We start from the raw sequence: 20,316 nt of genomic DNA on the forward strand, positions 1-20,316 counted from the left end.
GATTATCCACAGTCTAGACAATATATTCACTGGATTTCCTCAAATCTTCATTAAGAAACATTACATGCTTCATTTAAAAACTAAATAAACCAAAACGGAACAAAACCTGATCAAAATTTTCTCTAAAACCACCCTCTCAAGTTAGGCAGTCCACACAGGTAATCCATCATCAATCTGATTCACCTCAATGACTTTCGTTCCCACCAAATTCACCGATTCAGATCCCCAGTCCGCGTCTCCTCCCGAGGCAGAAGGAATTGAGATATTCGCGTGCTAACCACTTAGCCGAACTCCGCAGCGTTTTCATCGGCACTCACCAGTGTGCATCATTCCGTGGCCCGAGAAGAGGGGCCGCATCGGCGTTACACGAAGGTTGCGAAACTGGTTTCTAAACCCGGGGAGCACGCGTTCGCCCGAAACAGGGACCCGTGGACCGGTCGAAAGGAGGAGGAGAAGGAACAAGGCAATGGGACGAGCACCGTGATACCCTTGGACGCTGCAGGATACGCAGGACCCAGGACCGAATCCCGTCCAATAAGCCGAAATGGAATCAACGGATAAAGAGCTGTTTCCCAGGGACACGTACCCCGTGAAAGGAAGTCGACCGATTCTACGTGCTCCTCCTTCCGCGCGGCTGGAACTTTATCCCCGTTGTGATAACGTGGAACGAATCCCGCGCACACAGCTCCCTCCTGCGCGGGAGCGAAGAGGATTACCTGAAAACTCGTCCAGAGGTTAATCCGCTTCGAGTTTGCTCGTACGCAGTTATACGCGCTGCTAAGAGACCCGCGCGGATCCCCAGATTATGCGTCCGACACGGAGCACGGAGCTAGCGCGAGGATCCCAGGAGTTTCGGGCGAAGTGGCTGCCAGCGAGTTAGGCTCCGGCGCATCTATCGCAGCTGCTAGACACTAGGAGCCTCGAACCACTTTTGCTTAAGTCGAAACACGCTGGTTAAAAGCGCGGACTCTATTATCCGAGCATTTAGGGAGCTTTGCCAGGGGAAACACGGGACCGGAGAGCACACCATGACTCCGGCATCTAGCTCGAAGCGTCTGACAGAAGCGACTCCCGGTGGGACTGCAACTTTCCCTCGCGCGTTGTACGCGATCTTGCTTTTGGCGAGAAGTGTTCCCTGAAAGTAGCTTTCAGCGTACAGGCAAAAATTTCTAACGAGGGTCAGCCATCTTCGCTAATGGATGAATCGAATGCACTTTAGCAAACATCCGGGTGAAGTCAGAGGTCGATACGTAAGATGATATTCCAGACGTTTATTATTCATCTCGTCTACGGGAGTTTCATTTAATTCGTAAGCAACGCGGATTACTTCGGAAGTCGATACTGCAGAGGCTGAGTCTCACGGTTCTGCTTCCTCTGCGTCGAAGGATTAGCATTGAATTTTTCCGTCGATCGCGGAATGGTAGAATGCCGAAGGAAAGATTGAAATTTGCATTCTGCGTTGGAATCAACCTCTCCGTGCTCGTGTGGGAAGAACGGTAAATACGGTGAAGGGAGAAAAGAGATAGGGAGAAAAGGAGAGAGTAGCTTTGAGCGGCGAGAAGCGCGCCGTTATTGCGGGCAACGGTGCAGGTAACCTTTGTCCGTCGCCTCTAATTAAAAAATTCCTTCTGGCCGGCCGGCCGGTCGGCTCTCTCGGCTGGCCCGCCGCGCGCGCAAACCTGGAATCGGTCGGCCGGCTCGAAAGCCACCGGCGCGGCGCCACCGAGTCGACGGTGCCGGTCGGATCGGTTTCGTAATAGCCTCCTTCGCAAACTCTCCATCGCATAATCGCGTTACGTAACGAGCACGCCGCTCGCGCGGCAGACGAATTTTGCATATTAAGCCGCACCGAAAAAGAGACGGCGAATAAAAATAGTACGCGCGGGTCTGAGCAGGTCCGTTCCCACGGGTATCGAATCCCGACGCGAATCACGGTCATTACATTCGAAGGAGAAATCCAGTGGAATCCGAACTGTACATTAATATCCTGTGAATTACTGCGAGACGATAATAATCTGGACGAAACGCGGATAGGACATTTAGTTGACAAAATAAAACTGGAGCATGCCGTGCAACCCTTGTTAAAATGTATACGACAGAAGGAACACGTCCATTATGATTATTCCGTGGACGTTGAAACTGTTTTTGTCGATGACGAAGGTGAACGAGAATTGTTCTGTTTGATATACGTAAGATAACATTTCCGGTTTTGAATATGAACTATAAGAATTTCTTCGATGATTAAATTCAAGATTCCAGTCGATTCGTATCTGTCGAGGATAATTTCGACAGCGATACAGACCACGTATATATCTTCAAGAGACTGCACGAAAGACAGACCGGTGTCTCGGGAGAAGTAAACGCGACGTTAACAAACCAATTAGCAGTAAACCACCCTCGGGTCCGCAATAATTCACAGTCGGCTACACGCGATGCACGACGACCGGCGAAGGAAGGATGCGAGAATGAGATACCCGATTCGAGAAAGATTCGTCTTCTCGTTTTCGTTCGCGAAATTTCCTGCGAGAAACGCAGAAAGCGTGTAAAGGAAACTACGGATAACAGGATCGTGTAAGTAAGGATCCAAAGTGCATCGTAGTGGCCTCACGTATGGCTGTGGAAAGATGTTGCTCCAGCGGGAACAGATTTGAAGCTACCTTACACCTTTCTTTCGCACAGCTTTTTTCTTGTCTCTGCTATTTTCGTCTTGGGAGAAAAAGTAACTTTATCCGCGCATTTCCACGAAAAGATATTTCGCCTTTACCGATCGGAAGTACTCTAAAATGTAACTTCGAAATGATAAATTTGAAGTTCGCTGTTTTATTTTAGGTTCAGTGACATCTTCTGAATCATAGTAAACTTGAATAAGGAATTTGAATACTCTGACACTATAGTATATTCCAACAATTTGATGATTAGTACACGGTCACGGAAAGTTTTCCTTTGAACGCGAATATATAAACGTTCCAATCTTTCCGAATCGCTGTTCCGTTCCGCTTCGAGGAAAATTGTCAGATGGTTGACGCGCGCCGTCACCTCGTTGCCCGGCCGAAATTCTCGGGGAATCTTTGATGCGCGATTTCCAAATGAATTCCGGACTCTCACTGTCACGGTTAAGGGGAATCCCGGTTCCACGGGCTAGACGGCTGCATTATTCATTTATACTCTGACACTGTTAGAATATTCCTCGTAGAGTCCTGTGCTTCTGCCAGCTAATACAATGGCTACGGGCGCGGGAGGGGTGTCCCGGGCACGGACAGAGAAGCTTCGGAAGAACGTCCCGTCAAATCGTGAAAATCTCGTCCCACCGTCGCGTCGCCCCTTTCGCGTTGCGACGCTCTATTCTCCGCTATTACGGTCTCAGTAATGTTCGTTCCTGATATGGAAATGAGTATTAGCGCCGCAGTTGAACCCCGGCCGTGATTTAGATAACATTCACGTTACGCTGCCGCAGAAATTTATCCAATGACTGTTTATTAAGCGAGAAAGCGGCGAAGTATCTCCGACCATTGCTCGCTACGGACGCACGCGTCGTCCAATCACGACGAAGACTACAGAATTATTTTCCCAATATCAGGCGTCCATTTAATTCGATTTAAAGAACAGGGTTTCGTGAATCTATAATCATCTTCCACTGTTTGCCTCTTATTTTGTCAGGAATGAATATAAACACGCGAATTATGGTAAAAAATCGCGATTTGTATTCCAGGTGATCGTGAAACTACGATCCAAATATTCCTCTTGGTTTCGGAATGATTAACCTCTTGCACTCGAAAGTTTGTCACTAGAGACGTTAAACTGAGTATTCGAACGTACATGAATTAAAAAAGCAGTTTTGTTTCAATATTTCATTGGCGCACTACACAAAGTTTAATAGTATATATGAAACCTTCTTAATTTTGGTACATGAAATTACCAGGAGTCTAAGAAAAGACACAGTCTCTTCGAATCGCACCGATACAAAATTTTCCAAGTCACTCGCAACTCTTTCCACGACCAGCGAAAAATAGGTTACGCTGACACGTAAGATCGAGACGCAGGCATGGCGGAGAATAAAGTTATCAGCCTCGGAAATAATTATACGAACGCGCGGCGATGCAAGATTACGGCGCGAATAATTACGAAATGAACCGCGCGCGCCAAGGGCCACCCCGTGTCTCCTTCGTAACGAGCAGCCGCGAGGCGAGTTTCGACGAGCAGAAGAACCGCGCGCCGCCCACGCGCGTCCGTTTCGCGACGAATTTTTCATCGGTGTCCAGGCGTGCTTTAATGACGTAATAACGATCCTCCGCTGCAACGACTTTCTTATCCGTTGTAACGGTTGCCCCGTGGGTCAATGTCGGGCGCCATCGTTAACGACACACGGTACCACGTTTCGCGAACAATATTTACAACGCGACTGCCCCCGTTCCCCGGCCATCCCCCCGCGAAGCCGATAACCAGGACCAGATAACGCGTGCGAAACTTATTTTTCTCGACTCGCGATCAAACTTAACCCACTAATAAAACCGAGCGCGACGTTACATAATTAAGGGGAGTGGTGTAATCTCGCGAAACACGATTATTCAACCGATAGGGAACGCCCGTTATCTATCGGCTGGATTAAAAGCCGAGGCCTTTCGGGTATTGAAAGCTAGATAAGATTAAAATTTTCGAACGTCCACTTAATAACAGCTTCGTTACGCGCTCCTTGTCGCTCGTTTCTGCGACGCCTTGTTAGCGAGCACTGCTTCCCCTCTCACTCTATCTCCCTCTATCGCGCTTCGTTCCCTCCCCATCTCTCCGCCGCTCTCACCGACCATGCCAGCGCGAACTTATATCACCGAGGTTTCTATATCGGTCGACGTTTGTTTCCGATTCCCGAATGTGGTCGCGGCCCGAGAACCGGTCCGACCGGTTCCCGACCGTTTCGCGCGAATGAGATAAACATTTTTGCCGAATAAAAAACATCGGTTGCGTATCGTCGAAACCGGGAACCTGGCCGGCCGGCCTGCTGGGACCTGAGAGGGGGGTTTATTTATCGTTGCCCGGCAATCCGTGCCGTAATTTTTCTGGCCGGCGAGATCCGAGAACGGGCTCGATGAAAATTTACCCAAGAAACCGAACCTTCGATCCCGAGGGAGACCGTGAGAGGGGGAGAAGCTGAAAAGGGGACGGAGAAAGAAGAACGAGAAAAGAGAGAAGCACGGCCCCGGGTCCGCGTTCTTCATGAATGTTAATAACGTTCGGGAAGGCGAGTTGTTTCGCGGCGGCCTTATACGGTCCCGCATTTGCATAAATTTGACAAACAGCTCGTTACGAATTCGTCGGCGGCTGCATCCGCGCCCGCGCGTCGAGTTACGCGAAACGAAGTATGGGTCAACGTGTGAAGGCTGCCGCGCGAATGAAAAACTTCTTCGAGTCGTTCGTACGTGGTAACCTGATCTTCAGATTGAGAACTGAAATTTCGTATGTTGGTGGACCTGTGAATCGTTTGTAGAAATATGAAACGCGGTTAACCAGCTGTTTTTGACGAGTATACTCGTCACGGATAAATGGTAAAGTTTTGTGTTATCAATATACTCGTCCAATAAACTAGTTAAGGGAATATTCATTTCCGAAACAACCAATTTTATAGGTACATGTTACTCGAATAAAAACTTTTGAAAGAATCGTTTATAGACATGAACACATACCAGAATAGGGTACGCACTTTTCAAAGAGGTAACAGGTAACTGGTTAACATGATATCCTTTTTGTCCATTCGATAAGAATGCTAAGAAAGTAGACGAAACCAATATCGATCTTGTGTCGATGAAAGCTGCTGAAATACGGAAATAGATACTGCGTTTTAGATTCTCGTTATAAGTTTATAGTGAAGTTTTAATCTTATCTGTTCATGCATAACAGAGTGTGTATAAGTAGCACGATTCGCTTTTCAATCATAGCGTTTAACTATTACGCGAACTTATCAATGATAAATTAGTAACCGCAGTGATAAATTCGAACTTCCCAGTTCCCGTTCTATTAAACTCTCTCCCCGGAATTTCGCAGGACTGTAATAGGCAACGCGCCGAAGGTGTTGAATTTAAAGGCAGCGAGGGCCGCGTGTCGCGTATCGAAATCGCGTTTCGCGCGGCTAATTATAGCACAGTCAACATCCGAGAGCGTGTTCGGAGTATTTTGAAACGATACGAAACGGGGTAGCGCGCGCGCGCGGTTCGCCAGTGTCGTGCGATAAATCGCGCAACTGTTTCCGCCGGTAATCCGTTCTCGGATAGAAGGAGATACGATGTCGGCAACGAAATTGCTTCGTTAAAAATGCGCTAATAATGAAGTCGCCTTGTTATTATTAACCGCCCAGCGCCAGTGGTCGGATGGGCCAAGTTTTAAGTTCGCGCGGGACCCGTACCCCGGCGAGCAGCCGGATATAATAAAGTTTAATCCCTTTCGGAAAGTTTCACCGCTGGGCGATACAGCAGCGCGCGTCGTTGTTTCCTTCGGAGAAAAACCGTAATCCTTAACTAACCAGGCGCCCGTTCAAATTACAGCGACGAAAAATACAACCGGAGACTTGGGGGCCGGGGCAACACGCGGAAGACGTTTTTTAATAAGCGAATCCGAAAGAAGGGAGCCACAGTCTCCACCACCTCTTTATTCATCCGGTGAACCTTTCTCAAAAGAGAAACGCGAGCCAGCGATAATAACGCGGGTATTTAGTCGGATTCGTGGACCAGCGGGTGCCGTGTACAGCATCCCCGGGGAATTTAATTAAGACAAACCTCCGCTGTCTTCCGAAAAAGAAACGCACGCCGTGTTTACCGGGATATCCCGGCCGAGAGCGGAACATCTCGCCAGGCAGGTCGTCTTTAAGATATCCTTGGGGCGGTCTCGAAGGGTCCGGGTTCAGGGTCAATCCCCGAACCCTGTTCTTTTTTCCCCGATTCCCTTCTTCCCTTCTTCGTGCGGCTTATTTCCACCATTACTCCGCGATGATCGTCCTCGGCTGCGCTCGATCAAGGAATAATCGATTGCACGATCGTTCGAAACGCTGCTCCGACCTAGACAAGCTGGAAACTTGGAGGACAGGCGGGTCCTCGGTTTTGTATAATGAAATTTGGACGTATCATCGATGTGTCTGGACGCTTGTGAAAGTTTAGCGTGCTGGGAATACACGATTGCTTAGCTGGGAGCGGTTTTTCTTTGTTCTTGCTTTTAACGTGGTCTGTATCGTGATATAAATAGAAGGATAAATATTTAGGAAAGAAAGTACATAGTTTAACTGTTTGAATTCAAGTTCAATTGAATTTACTTATGAATATTCAGATTTATAAAAAGTAATGTATAATATCATTTTTCGCGAGGAAAATACATGCAATTGAGGCTCCTCATTTCTACTCAAAGGCGTTAATGTAGTTAGATTTAACCCTTTGAGTGCCACGTGGCGGTATATCTCTTTTTTCCATGCACTTACGAACAGCTTCTTTTGAACTTTATTAGTAATAAAGGAAATCTAACATGTTAGTAGTGTTATGTAAAAATGTTAGATCAAAATTGAGCGAGATATAAATTTTTGTTTATAAGCACGTATCTTCGTTTAAAATTATCTGGCATTTCTCGAATATACATGTAAATTCCCCCTGGCGCTTAAAAGATTCATCAAATAAAATTCGTCTTTAATTTTCTTCAAAGGCCGTACGATTTTTGTCCAACTTAACATTTATCGAAATTGTCATCGCAAATTTCGCGAGCAAGAAATAGCACTCGTACAGTCTCGGTTCTCACCGGCGGTTCGACGATCCGGCCGTTTCCGGTGTAACAAACAAACTCGCAGCCGTTAACCCTGACATTTCGACTCGATTACTATGCATTCGAAATCGCGGAGGGTCGCGTACCGTTGGTACCGGTGTTATTCGTTTCGAAACTGTCCGCGACTCCAATCGTGAGCGAGCTACGTCGAAGGTTAATTGAATCGTCGACGAACGGAGGACCGTATTTTTCTTGTCTGCTTGCCTATGTTTAGGTGGTTCGTTTCAACGGGAACGATTAATTGTCTCGTTGAACGTCACACGAGTTTTTCCTTCTGCCGACGCGACTCACGCACGTGGATTTCATGTTAGGATCGCTGCTGCGAGGAAAGGGGGACGATAATTCGTAGCTTCGCTCCCTGTTACCAATTATCGTGCGATTAAACGCGATCGTGCGAGCGTAATTCGACAGCGCCGGCTACAATTTGCCTCGTTACACGCGTTCGCATGTGCCGCGCGTGCTCTACTAAAGAATAACACCGTCGTCGGCTCCGGAGAACGGTATCGGAAATGAAATGATCCGGACGGATCGAGATAAAAGGAACGATCGTTCGTATGTGCACGATTCTGCACAACGATATCTCGGAACGGAACGATGTTTATCAAAGTATCTTCAGTTATGTAATAATAAATAAGACTCAAAAATACGATGATTAGTAACAACCTTTCAGATAACTCTTATCATTATAATACGTCTATTATATCACACCTCGTCTCAGATCTCAGTTTTAAGAAAAAGAGCATACATTCCTGCTGGACCTTGAAATAATACTTTTCTCCGGAAAAAAAGGCTGTTCCCTTAGTTTCATCTAGTACGAGACACGGGTCGCTCTTATCTGCTGAAAGAAAAATACTGCCGTTCACAAAAAATTCGCTAGAAAAAGCCGCGCCCGAGTCTGATCTCGTAAATCGTTCCGAGTAAACCGGCCGGAGGCAACAACATCCGTTTCCCCGTTCGAAAAAGCAAACCTCCTTTCTCGGTTTACCTGACGCAGCCGCGAATCCAAGCTCCGCAGGTCAGATAGATATACAGCTTTTATCGTTATCTCCGGGTAAGCTTATACCGGCACGATGTCTCGCGGTGCAACCTTAGATCGTGAAATTCGCTCGCAGGTGCCCCGCCATCGAACGCAACTCCCGCGGTCGAAAAGAATCTCGAAGATTCTTCGGCCGAACATATTTCCCCCATCGGTACACGGGTACAAACGTTCCGAAGAATTCGGAAACTTCTCCCTCAATAGGTTTCAACCCCTCGTACAATATCAACTGAACTTCGAATTAAACTCGAAGCTCGCGCGGAATCTCTGCAGGGTCGTCGGAAATTCAATAATTCTTCCCAAAAGTTGACGGAAAATCAGTATTACGTATTCCCCCCCGCCGCGTTTTCGTGTATCTCGATTCCTCCCGATCAAAATATCTAAATCTTACTTATCTCAGAGATCGCCGAACCCCTTCTTCCCCGTGTAGATACAGGCAACAGAGTCCCGACCCGCCGGTTTTTAATCAGCAGGTAGGGTGGTAGCATGGCAACACGGGATCAGAGCCGAAGATTGATTCCCATTAGCCGCCGCGTCCCTTTATCTATCGTTACACGGTTGCTCGGCGATCCACTCGTTCGTCAGACCCTTTGAACCCTTCCCTCAAAAGCAACGCGGTGGCTCGAACGTTCGCGCGAGCGGCACAACAGGTCTGTTGCCTCGCCGCGCCTGAACATACGCGAGAGAACCACCCTAATGAGATCGTAAAACGCGAACAAATAAGGACTCCGTTGCGCTCCCTCGCGAGCATAATTTGATACGAAACGTCGGGATCGCGCGGAGCGGAGGGCGGAGGGCCCGCGCGCCGCTGGAAAACGAATCCGAGGGAGGAGAAATGGCGCGTTGCGAGCGTAATTTATTTTTGGTTAAAACGTGAGTAACGCGCGGGGGACAAACCCTTGGCTCGTCGCACTTCGGTGAAAGTGGGATTTATAGGTCGCGTTGCGGCGCCGAAGTGTCTCTATGCGCGCGCGTCGCGACGGGAGGGTGATTGGAGAGCAGCCCGGACCAACGGTGGAGGGGTAAAAAGAAGAAAAGGAGGAACGAATCACGAGTGCGGCATAAATTCGAGCCCCCGGAAAAATGACGGGGAAATATCAACGAGATGAAGGGGTTGGGGCGTGGCTCTGGGGGATGAAATCGAGAGTGCACGCGGCGCCCCTGGCTTCCTTCCGCTTCGGGATTCTTTACGCGAGAACTTTGGAATTTGTAACTGGATATTGTTCGAATATTTGTTTCTCGCGCGAACGAATATACATCTTTTTCACCGTTTTCCTAAATCGAAGTCGTATGTATTTGTCTGTGAATTCCATTTAACTTGAAAATATACCGGAAAGTGATTCGAAGGTTTCGTAAACAGACCCTAGAAGAAAGTTTTCAAAGAAAGAATAAATTAACCAGATCTCTTAGAACCTCTTAACGAAATACAAGTTGCTCGCCCCAAGACACTCAAATTCTCAAAACAGAACACTCTTGTCATCAATAGGACCTAGTCGCGAAAAAAGGGAGAAGATTCTTCGATAACGAAAAAGGGATACTAAAGAGCGTTGAACGTCCTCGAGAAAGAGGATCGGGTATTTTCGAGGGCTCGAGGATATAGTGGTGTATACTGGAGGCCCCTCTTTTCGACCGATGCAAGAACCAGGCCCAGTGGAGGGCTTTTTAACAACATTCCCGGCGCTCGGCCTGTTTAAATGCATCGCGCGGTGGCGTGATTCCATGCAGTTGGCCTTGGAGGCTGCTAGAGCGTCAAGCTCCTCTCCTCACCCGCTGGCCCCGAGGTGCTGGCCACGGTCAAGGCTACGTGCACCCTATCTCTCTCTATCCTCCTCGCCACTCCCGCCTCTTCTTCTTCTTCTTCTGCTTCTTCCTCCGCCTCTCTTCATCCGTGCAACATCCACCGCTTCATCCGAGCGGCGCGAACACACTCGCGCGGTCGCTTGTCTCCTCTATAGGAAGGCCGGGCAGAGGGGCAAGCGGAAAGGAGAGCCTAAAACTCGCCCGCTGCGCGTTTCAGCGCACGTGAACCACCGCCGCGAAGTATCTGTGCCCAGCGATTCGCATCGCCGCACCCGCCCGAAACCAAGAACCACGCCACGCCGACCGCCCCTATGCTGTTTCTCCTTTTGATCGTGATAACGAACGGGGCAGGGAAATCGACGGCGCGCGAATTTCTGGCAGCCATCCACCGAAACGAGGCTTTTTTCCTCTGCCCCGGGGAAAATGTGTAATTTGCCTTCCGAGGGAATTAATGGGTTCCGCGGTCGAGGGCTGCGAAATTGAAATTTTTCAATGGTAAGTCACCGTTGCGAGAAATTTTCAACTTTATGGAACTGAAATGATCAACGCGATGGTGAAGGTTTCAACTGAAAACGAGGACTTTCCACGAAGATCGTTGGGAAACTTTAAAATTTCAAGAATTAAGTTGCTTGGAATGTATATGCATGGAACTTCAACATTGATTTTAACGTACCGATGTATTAAGGGGTAACTTCTGCAGAACTATAATGAAGGACATTTCGAAAACGTGTACACCTTTGCTAACAGAAAAAGTCTACATAAGAAACAGCCTCACGTAACTGGTTAAGGGTCAACGATAATTAAAGGTGAGGGGTGACTAAGATTGGAATGTTCCCGGTGACAAGGTCGGATCGGAAATAAAATGCCACGTGAATATAGAGAATTGAGAGGCCGACAATGGGCACCGGTGAGGAAAGATATTAGTAGGGGTTGCCGATCGAACTGGTGGAAGATAAATAGAAATAGGACAGGTTCGGAGACAGGATCTAAACGTAGGTAGTGGACTGTGCGTACCATGGGGGGGGCGTCCCCGTAATCGTCGTGTTCAACGCCCTTCGTCTTCGCCTTTCGCTCTACCAGACTCACACTATAGACAACATACCCATACGCACACCTATACGTTCACCTATAACTCGGAACGATCCTCACGCATATCCGAGAAAACGGACCCCAGCGTTCATTCATATCCTGCAGAACGCACTTCTGGAAGAGTTCCTTACCGCGATATGTGACCGGGACAGTTGACTTTTCTTCATTTCGCCCGACCCCTTAATCTTGCTATTACACCCCCGAAAACAATAGATTGGCTCGCGACTCGATAGCCCACGCGATCGATACACGCGGGTTCCGATGCGACGCTCTCTCGCACATGTGCGGTGTAACCGGCTATTTAATCAATGAGCGGCAATTCAACCGTTCTGTGGGTACTAACCCTTCACCGATCGAGGGTGGCTTTTACATATGCTGAACTTGCATCTTTGAGGAATTGCTCGAATAAACGACTGTTTTGGCTATACTATTGCGATTACAATAAAAGCATACGGTTCGATAATTCAACAGCCCTTAATTGGCGGTGAGTTTTACGCAAAAGAATTATTCAGATTTTTCTGAATCTACTACAGTGATTGATAAAGAAAATTAAATGCAATTTATCAACTTATGTAAACCTTAATCTACTAATGAACCCCTTGTGCCCTATGATTTATTTTTTAACTGTGATCGATGCAACTACTTTATTATTAATGAAGTATCAGGAAAAAAACAGAATTTTTATGCTTGTTTTATGTTTATGTTCCTTCCAAAGGTTAACGATTGATAATAGAAAAGTAACATTTCATTTATATAACAAGAAATTATATGACACCTAGATTTTTCAAATTCCGTTGAAAATTTGCATCGCAAGTCTGACACAATATTATAGGTCAAGGGGTTAACGATGAGTTCTTCGCACTTGAATTTATTTTTAGAAATACTGCTTCGACGTCATTCAAACAAACTCCACCGCCTTCATTTCAAATTTCAATGATCAACGCATTTCCTTCTGCGCGATTCGTGTGCCGCCTCTGACAATGTTGCTTTCGGAACGCCACGAAGGGAACGGTTTTCCGCGCGGTCCGCTGTGTCGGCGCCTCAAAGTCGGCAAAGGCCGAAGGGTGCAGTTTTTTTTCCAGAACCGGGAGCATCAAAGTATACTGAAAACACGAGGGTCGTGGTAGCTGCCGGACTGCGCGCATCTACGACTTAGATCTTGGTTACGGTCGCGACCAGTCTTTGAAAAATTCAGAGCGAAGTATTGAGTTACGGGCTGAAATCATGCGTGAACTTCTGCCTGGCCGCTTGTCGCGTGTTTCCACTAGCCCGGTGTCGATCTTTGCGCGCTCAGCCGTGATTGCGGAGCCCCGAAAACCGTCGCAGCAGATACGCGAACGAAACTCCTCTTTCGAGTCATCTCACGCGGACCCCGTCGATCTTTCTCCTCGCGAAACAGCTTGTTCTTTTCGTCGTTTGCCAACCAACCATCTGGCTCCTCGAGCGAAAGTATTTCGCGAAACACGCCTCTCCGCGATTATTTATAGCCGTCTACACGCCACGAGAGGAGAAACGACGCCGCGCGCGTCGGAGAAATGAAAATATTCCACCCCTCCGCCGCCCGGTGTCGTCTTTTTATACGAGCTTCGGAATCGCGCTATAAAAGAAGGACGGGAGCGTGTGCTTTCCATACGAAATATGCACATGATTCGCTTAACACCCTTTCTTCCCCCCACCTCCTACCCTTTCTCACACCTCCGGGCGCTAAACTTTCTCGCGACACTTTAGAAGACGCGACTGAGCCACTATATCGAAGATCCTCGATTCCCGATATCCTTTTTTCAGAGTCACCTTCGAGGAATCGTAAACGAGGCGTGCAAATCGTCGCGTACGCGGAAAGGAATTCGTTTTTAATCTAGGAAGCAATTTTCCGTAATAACGAAGGAATTAAAAAGACCGATGATGCCGGTGATCGGTGTTACATAAAAATGAACGAGTTTCTGCGATGATTCAAAGCAGCCAAGGTCGCCGTCTAATCGCGGATCCGTGTACCAGACGATGCGTCGGTGCACGTATTCAATTTTTCGCGGGAATCTTTACGATCTCCCGAGCCCGGTCCATTTAGAGATTAAAGCGTGACACCGTTGCAAGACTCCAACCGCGTGTTTTCTCGTTCATCATTCTTATCGAGCATCCCCCGCTCCCTCCCCAGAGCCCGTGTACCCTTTCCGGCGAACGAGATGCGAGGCTGTTCTCTTCTTCGCGAGGGACACCCTCGCAGAAATGAAATTCCACCGTGAGCCGTGCGTTATCGCTGTTTCGAGAGACGAATGAAAGGGACGAGGTTTAACCCTTTGCCATCTGGAGAGTTCTCGTTTTTCCGCGTGGAACTTGCGGCGACATTCTTTGACTCGAGAGTAGTTTAATATGGCACTTTAATCATTCGTTTGAGAACATTTGCGAAATTTACGTACGCTGCGATTCTGATATTAGTGATAATTCAGCGAAAATGGATGGATTATTTAAGTGTTCGGATAAATTGAGTGCGGAGAATAAATAACTCGACAGAGGATCACGAAGGGTTTAACCTCTCCTTTATCTCGAGAATGCAACGACGAGGCGCAATTTAGCGAGAGATAGCCTGCCTCGAACGGTACGCGACCCGGTAACGTTATCTTTCGCGGTAACAGCGATTCGAAAGAAGCGTTTCGCCTTATCGACGTCATTGAAAGCGACCATCGAGGACAGAGGAGAACCCGGGCCATCGCGTGGGAGAGAAACGTGACCAATTTGATAAGGGATCGCGATAATTGTATTCTTACACGTAGACCTCACAAGCGGAGAGCCATCGGGTATCGTGACCGCCCAGGCCAATTATTGTTTGTAACGAGCCTGCGAACCGTATTCTCCCCTCTTCTCTTTCTCAACCCGCAGATGTGTACCGCGAACCTGAAAAGTCCGTAATACGCGTAATTGCGGAGGCGTTGCCGCGAGCCACGTATCTGCTCGGTGTATCGAACGAAAAAATTCATTATCATTGCCTCGCTCTTTTACGCGATTCAAAACAACATTTTATTCCAGTGTACGTCGCGCGATGATCTACCTTCGACTTTTTTATACACCCTCTTCTAGCTACCAGAGGAATATTAAATATAAAGGTGCAGTAACATTTTCCTTAGATAGTCTCTAGTTCTAAGTGATTATAAACAAATTGAAAACTGTCAGCTAAAAATATTCAAGTTTCCAAAAGATCTTTAAACAACCGCAGACATTTAAATCGCAGCCAAGCACTGAACTTTCACGGCATCGTCTATTCAGGAATACTCTTTAAAGTCTACCAACTGCCAAAGTAAACAAAGAATACTACAGATGAAAATGGAATAACAGACTCACCGTGCCCGATCGCTGAAGAAATCGACCTTGCTTTTCTTCTTCATGATGGCCTGGGGTTGGTGAAGTGGGCTGACGCTGGGCTCGCTGGTGGCCGGTGGCGAGCTTGACCCGGTGCTGGACGACAGTGATCCAGCCCTTCCTCGGCCGTTCTCTATCAACTGTAGCTCGGTGGTGCCGCGTCCGTTCGTGGAAACGTGATTGCCGTGGCTGGGCGGCCCGGTCGAGACGGCCAGTGTAGGTCTGCTGTTTTGACGATTGCGCCGCTTCTTTTTCTTTGCCTCGTTCTCGTCGGATCGGTTGCCGGAGGCGTTCCCGGCAGTCCCGGGCGGCATCCAGTCCAGGTCTTTCTTGAGGTGGCCGCGGCCGCAGCGGCAGCCGCATGCTTTGAACGCGAGATCGTAGCCCTTCTTCGTCCAGAGGTTCTGATGACGTTGTCGCTCGGACCAGCTCCTCGCGCGGCCGCAGCTTTTCAGATAGGTGAGCACCGTTTGCTCCCAGGCGTCGAAGCACTCGCGGTGCATGAACTGACCCACAGGGCAGCTCTCGTTGTTGCAAGACACCTTGACAGCGTCGTGCAGAGCGTTCAAGCGGATCAGCGCGTCCCCGCGGAGACACTCGCCGGTGGGCGTGCAACAGCGGGTCGTCGCCTGCGATTGTGCCAGCAGGTTGTTGTTGTCCATGGTGTCGTTTAGTCCGCCTCCAGGTCCGCCGTTCTCCAGCAATGCACCACCGTGGCCGTTCGCGTGACGACGTGGTGCCATTACCTTCTTGTCCTTGCTCGACTCGTTTAGCCCCTCTCGCTTTATCTCACACCGGTACTGAATTCTAAGATCCAGGGTTCTGGCTTCTTTCAAACGGTTCGTTAAGAATATTCACCTGGGTTCACTAGGCAACGCAGCTGAATCAAGATGACGATGATGATGATGATCGTTGATAAGGTATAGGTTTGTTTGATAAACAGACTCGCGCGAAATCCTTTACTCCTTCATCTTCACGCAATTCCCGCGTCTCGCTGGTCCCCTTTCAAGCACACCCATTCATTGACCGATGTCAGAGCAGCCGAAACGTTCCGAGTCGCGGGTCGAATGTAAACGAAACGTTTGCGACCGTCCCTCGGCGAAGACACGCTTCCAGGAGAAAAGACACTGACGCGCACGAGACACTAGCCCCAAATGATCCACACACGGAACCGACCGGCAGGGTTCAGATTTCTTCAACGCGAACCGATGACGTCGGGCGTGCACCAAAGTCAAGGTCACCGGCGGTTCCAACAAGGCAGCGTCTCACCGGACTAGGTATTCGCACAGTTCGTATCGCGAAAAAAATCGTCGGTAGCGAACGAGGATGATGTATCTCGGTCACTTGATGCGAGAAGATCGTTTCTCTCGGCGTCGACGACGACGTCGCGTGGTGGCTGGCGCTCGTTTCGAATGTCAGGGTCACCGGGCGCTAAGCGCGCGCACACCGTTGAACGCAAAGTTTCCTCGCGATCTTCGGGGGAACGTCCTTTGCCCGGGCCGTTCGAACTAGAGGATAGGACAACGGGGTCAGCGTCGTGTCCTCTCCTCGGGATGGGACAATGACGATGACGATCGATGACCGATGATTGATGACGTGTGTCGAAATTGACGAATCGCACACGGGGAGGGGAATCAAAGCAACAAACAACACACCGAGGCTCCGCGTACTTCTCTTTTCCTTTTTTTTTCCTCTCGGTGACCACACTGAGAGAGAGTTCACGACGACAAAACACTTGCTCGCACGTAGGGTGCACCACTCACTGAGCGCCGGCGACGACGACAGCGTGCCGGTTGCCGTGGCTCGGCGCGCGGCCGAGCGCGAAAGTGAGGCCCCATTGGGTGAAAGCGAAAGCAGCGTGGTGGGGGTCACGGCTAGCGCGCCAATCGATGCGCGCCGTTGTCGTCCCTCCGACTGGCGCACGCTACCGCTCCATGCTTCCCTCTTGCTCGCGCTACTGTACGGTTCCTTGTTACGCCAATGCCACGCCGGCGCTGCATACGCGAGAGCGCGCGTTTTACTTTTCGAAGCCGGCAAGAGGCCTCCGCGAATAATCCGGGGGACGCGTGTGCGCGCACGTATGTATACGCGGATGTGGCCGGACACAGCGAAACGCTCATACGACACGCACCGACGTTTCCGACGTATTAGGCTCGCCGAAAAGTTTCGGCGTTGTTCCTTTTCGTTGTCTTCCTTTTTCATCTTCTCTAATTCCGTTGCGTCGATTCGGATATTTCACTCGGTTCTATTGATTTTGGGCTTTGGAAATTGGAGAGAAGTTTCATGGAAATCTTGGATAGAGTTTTGGTTTTGAGTTATGTTTCTCGAACATTTTGATCAAACGAGTAGTCTAGATTCGATTTGTATTACTGAGGAATGATGAATGATTTGCACAGGGCTCGACTAGAATTTCAATTCTAAATGCGATTTTATGATTTAATGCGGAAGTGATGAGTTAAGTTTGAGAATGCCGCTTCATTGTCCCTGTCTAATGAAATTATCTTCGATGGAAAATTCTCAGGTGTCGAGGTGACGAATACATCAGGCGACTCGAAAGTTTTCGCGAGTTTCTCCGCGTATGTGTTCCCCGTTGTTAGTGTACTGAAAGAAGACGCGGCGTACGTGTCCCATTCAACGTATGTATATTTCTAATTAGCAGTGACTCGAGGCATTCCCCTTAATCAATTACAGGTTGACGCATATACTTAATGCATATGAATTGTTATTTTTATTTTCGAGCGACCTTCGGTGATGCTCGAGGTTAATTTAATTTAAATATACTACAAGCTCTTTGCCATATTGCTGCTATGGCGGCGAACTAGAACCTTTTATCGTCTCGTTTACTCGCCGGAAAACGTACGACGAAACGAACACGTACGACACATTTCTAATTCATACTTTACATCAGCGTCGACCATAAACGTCCAAACAATGCAACCAAAACGAAAACGATTCGGAAATGGAAGTTACGTGCAATAAATGCACCAAGGTTGCATGCACGAATAAGGTCCCCTGACACCTATCAGCATCGCTTCCCCGGATAAGAGCGCGAAAACGTGAACCGCTCTAAAAATTGAACGTCAGGCTGCTTTGAAGTGTCACGTGTGTCACGTGGTCAGTAAATATCCAACGGCCGACGTGACGGTGTGTGTACCGTGGCTCGCGACACTCTCTTTTTCCCGAATGTGACTCCTGGCCTATGTGTACTTTCGCTTCAAGGGAAACGCCAGTATGAAACGGCTACGTGTCCCGCGAGGTGTAAATATTTACGCCCCTGGGCCCTTGGGTATATTACGCCGGAATTCTAGAGAGAACGGTTGCGGTTCTTTTTGCGCCGCGTCCGTCAGTGCCTCTGATCTCGCCGGGCAAAATCTTTCTTTTTCTTTCACCTCGATCCTGGCCTCTAAACAAATTTCACAAGCCGATTGTATAGGCGACACAACGTCGCTCGATAGTAGACAGAAAGCTTGAAACGAATGTTCTCTAAGTCGACACTTGGCCGTTATTACTGGAAAAGATAACTTGAGGCAGCTATAAAACATCGCTATATCTCCACTTCAAAGGAAAACGTTCAGAAAGAATGATAGAAAGAAAGACTTACTGCTTTCAAAAATAATACGAATGTCACGACGTATAAAAAACCGAGTCGACCCGATATTCATTCAGTGCCCGCGTTATATAACCAACGATTAAAAACAAACACCTCGCGTCCCAAACGAAGGTGTGTTCGCCGGATAAATCATCCGTGCGCGCTGTTTATTTTCAATGTGTCCAAATAACGTATAAGAAAATTCCGAGATGATCGTCGTACGAAACAGGCCGAATAGGATCCGCGGAAATTCGAGGTCGGCCATCCTCAAATTTATCCAAGGTTGCGGTCGCGAAATCCTGTGAGTGCTTTCTACGTGTTTTTATTTTTATTTTTCAGCGTTCGTCCGGAGCACGTTCAAACGTCCAGATCCACTTGACGAGATTTATTTAGAATCGACACGCTATTCTGAACCTCGACGAGCGCCGATGACGTGAGTACATGTTACTTCGTTTCTTTCCTTGGTCCTCTCGTTTCTTTTTTATCCAATGTGCCAGAGGCTCGCGCGATAACCGCGTGTGCCGAGGAGTGACCGGTACGTGAGTCTCCGTGACGGACCAGCTCTACGGGCACGGAAAACCTGGATTTCGTGTTTACAGCCGCCGCCTCACCGCGATCCGAAAATATCGCGGCCGCGCTTATTGATAAACGAATATCTCTGTGGCCGCGTTACGTCGGCACCGGCGATCCGCGCCCTCCCCGGTGAGCCTCGTTTATCGCGGAACCCTCGCCGACAAGCGAATTCTCACAAACAACGCGCAGATACGCCATATTAACCGGGCCGCCGTTGCGCTCTCGCTTATCGAACGGTTTCGGCTTATCTGAGGCGAAGGTCATTAATGGCAGAGAGATTCTGTTTGGCGGTACGTGAAACGCGAAACGGAGAGGAGAGAGAGAAAGAACAAAATGTAAGGAAGAATACATCGCCGGCACCCAAAATAAACTGACGCGAAATACGCTCGGTGGGCGGCAAAAGTATTCGAACGCTTCTGCCCGGGAATTATGCCGCAACGGGAATGTAAATTATGAGCGAAGATCGGCAGATACCGCGCCCCCGATGAATCGGGTAACGCGCGACGTGTTGTTTTCACGTACTGCGCGATTGGAGTATGAAACTGTAACGCAGTTACGGGTTTCCGAATCTTTGGCTTGGAGTATAGTACTATACGTGAGTGCTTTAACCCTTTACGTGGGAGGGTTTATTAAGATATTGAAAAACTTCGACGGAGGTATGCGTCGAAATCGTAAGAACTAACAAAGAGAGCTATACATCGATCTTTCGTTATTCGAATTAAGTTCTATGTCGCTAACTTTGTATCTTGGATATGAAAATTTACTGCAGCATGTCGACATTCGTTTTCAGTAAGTCAATAATATGTATAAGTCTTTTAATCGAGAAGGTTGCTTCGAAACATTCAGTCTAAAAACTCAAACGTTAGACACATCGTTTTAAACTGCAAAATATACATTTCATATGGCTGTTTGTCATCTTCAATCGATAGTGATAGTAAATCGAAGGTCCAGAATTCTATGGTTACAGATCCCCAGCCGGGCACTCGAATATTCGAATAAGCGACCCACAGTAAATCGCCGGTCCAGCCGCAGTTACCGGAGTTCCATCCATTCCCTTATCGTCCTCGTGTGTCCTAAAAATGTGCGTTCG

The 20,316-nt window shown here is 48.4% G+C and overlaps 1 protein-coding gene across 2 annotated transcripts in view; it reads right to left on the reverse strand.

Moving 5' to 3' along the window:
- Positions 1-20,316, reverse strand: part of LOC116432319 (headcase) — a 204,951-nt gene that overhangs the window by 183,270 nt on the left and 1,365 nt on the right. Inside the window, exon 1 of one of the 2 annotated variants that reach the window (XM_031988982.2) lies at positions 15,047-17,636. The exons of the other annotated variant lie outside the window; for it this stretch is intronic. Coding sequence (XP_031844842.1) covers positions 15,047-15,807 — 761 coding nt within the window. The 5' untranslated portion in view covers positions 15,808-17,636. Of the gene's footprint in view, positions 1-15,046; positions 17,637-20,316 lie in introns of those variants that run through there. 2 annotated transcript variants of the gene reach the window in all.

This window comes from Nomia melanderi, chromosome 13 (assembly GCF_051020985.1).
Source record: "Nomia melanderi isolate GNS246 chromosome 13, iyNomMela1, whole genome shotgun sequence".
Classification (NCBI taxonomy): domain Eukaryota; kingdom Metazoa; phylum Arthropoda; class Insecta; order Hymenoptera; family Halictidae; genus Nomia; species Nomia melanderi.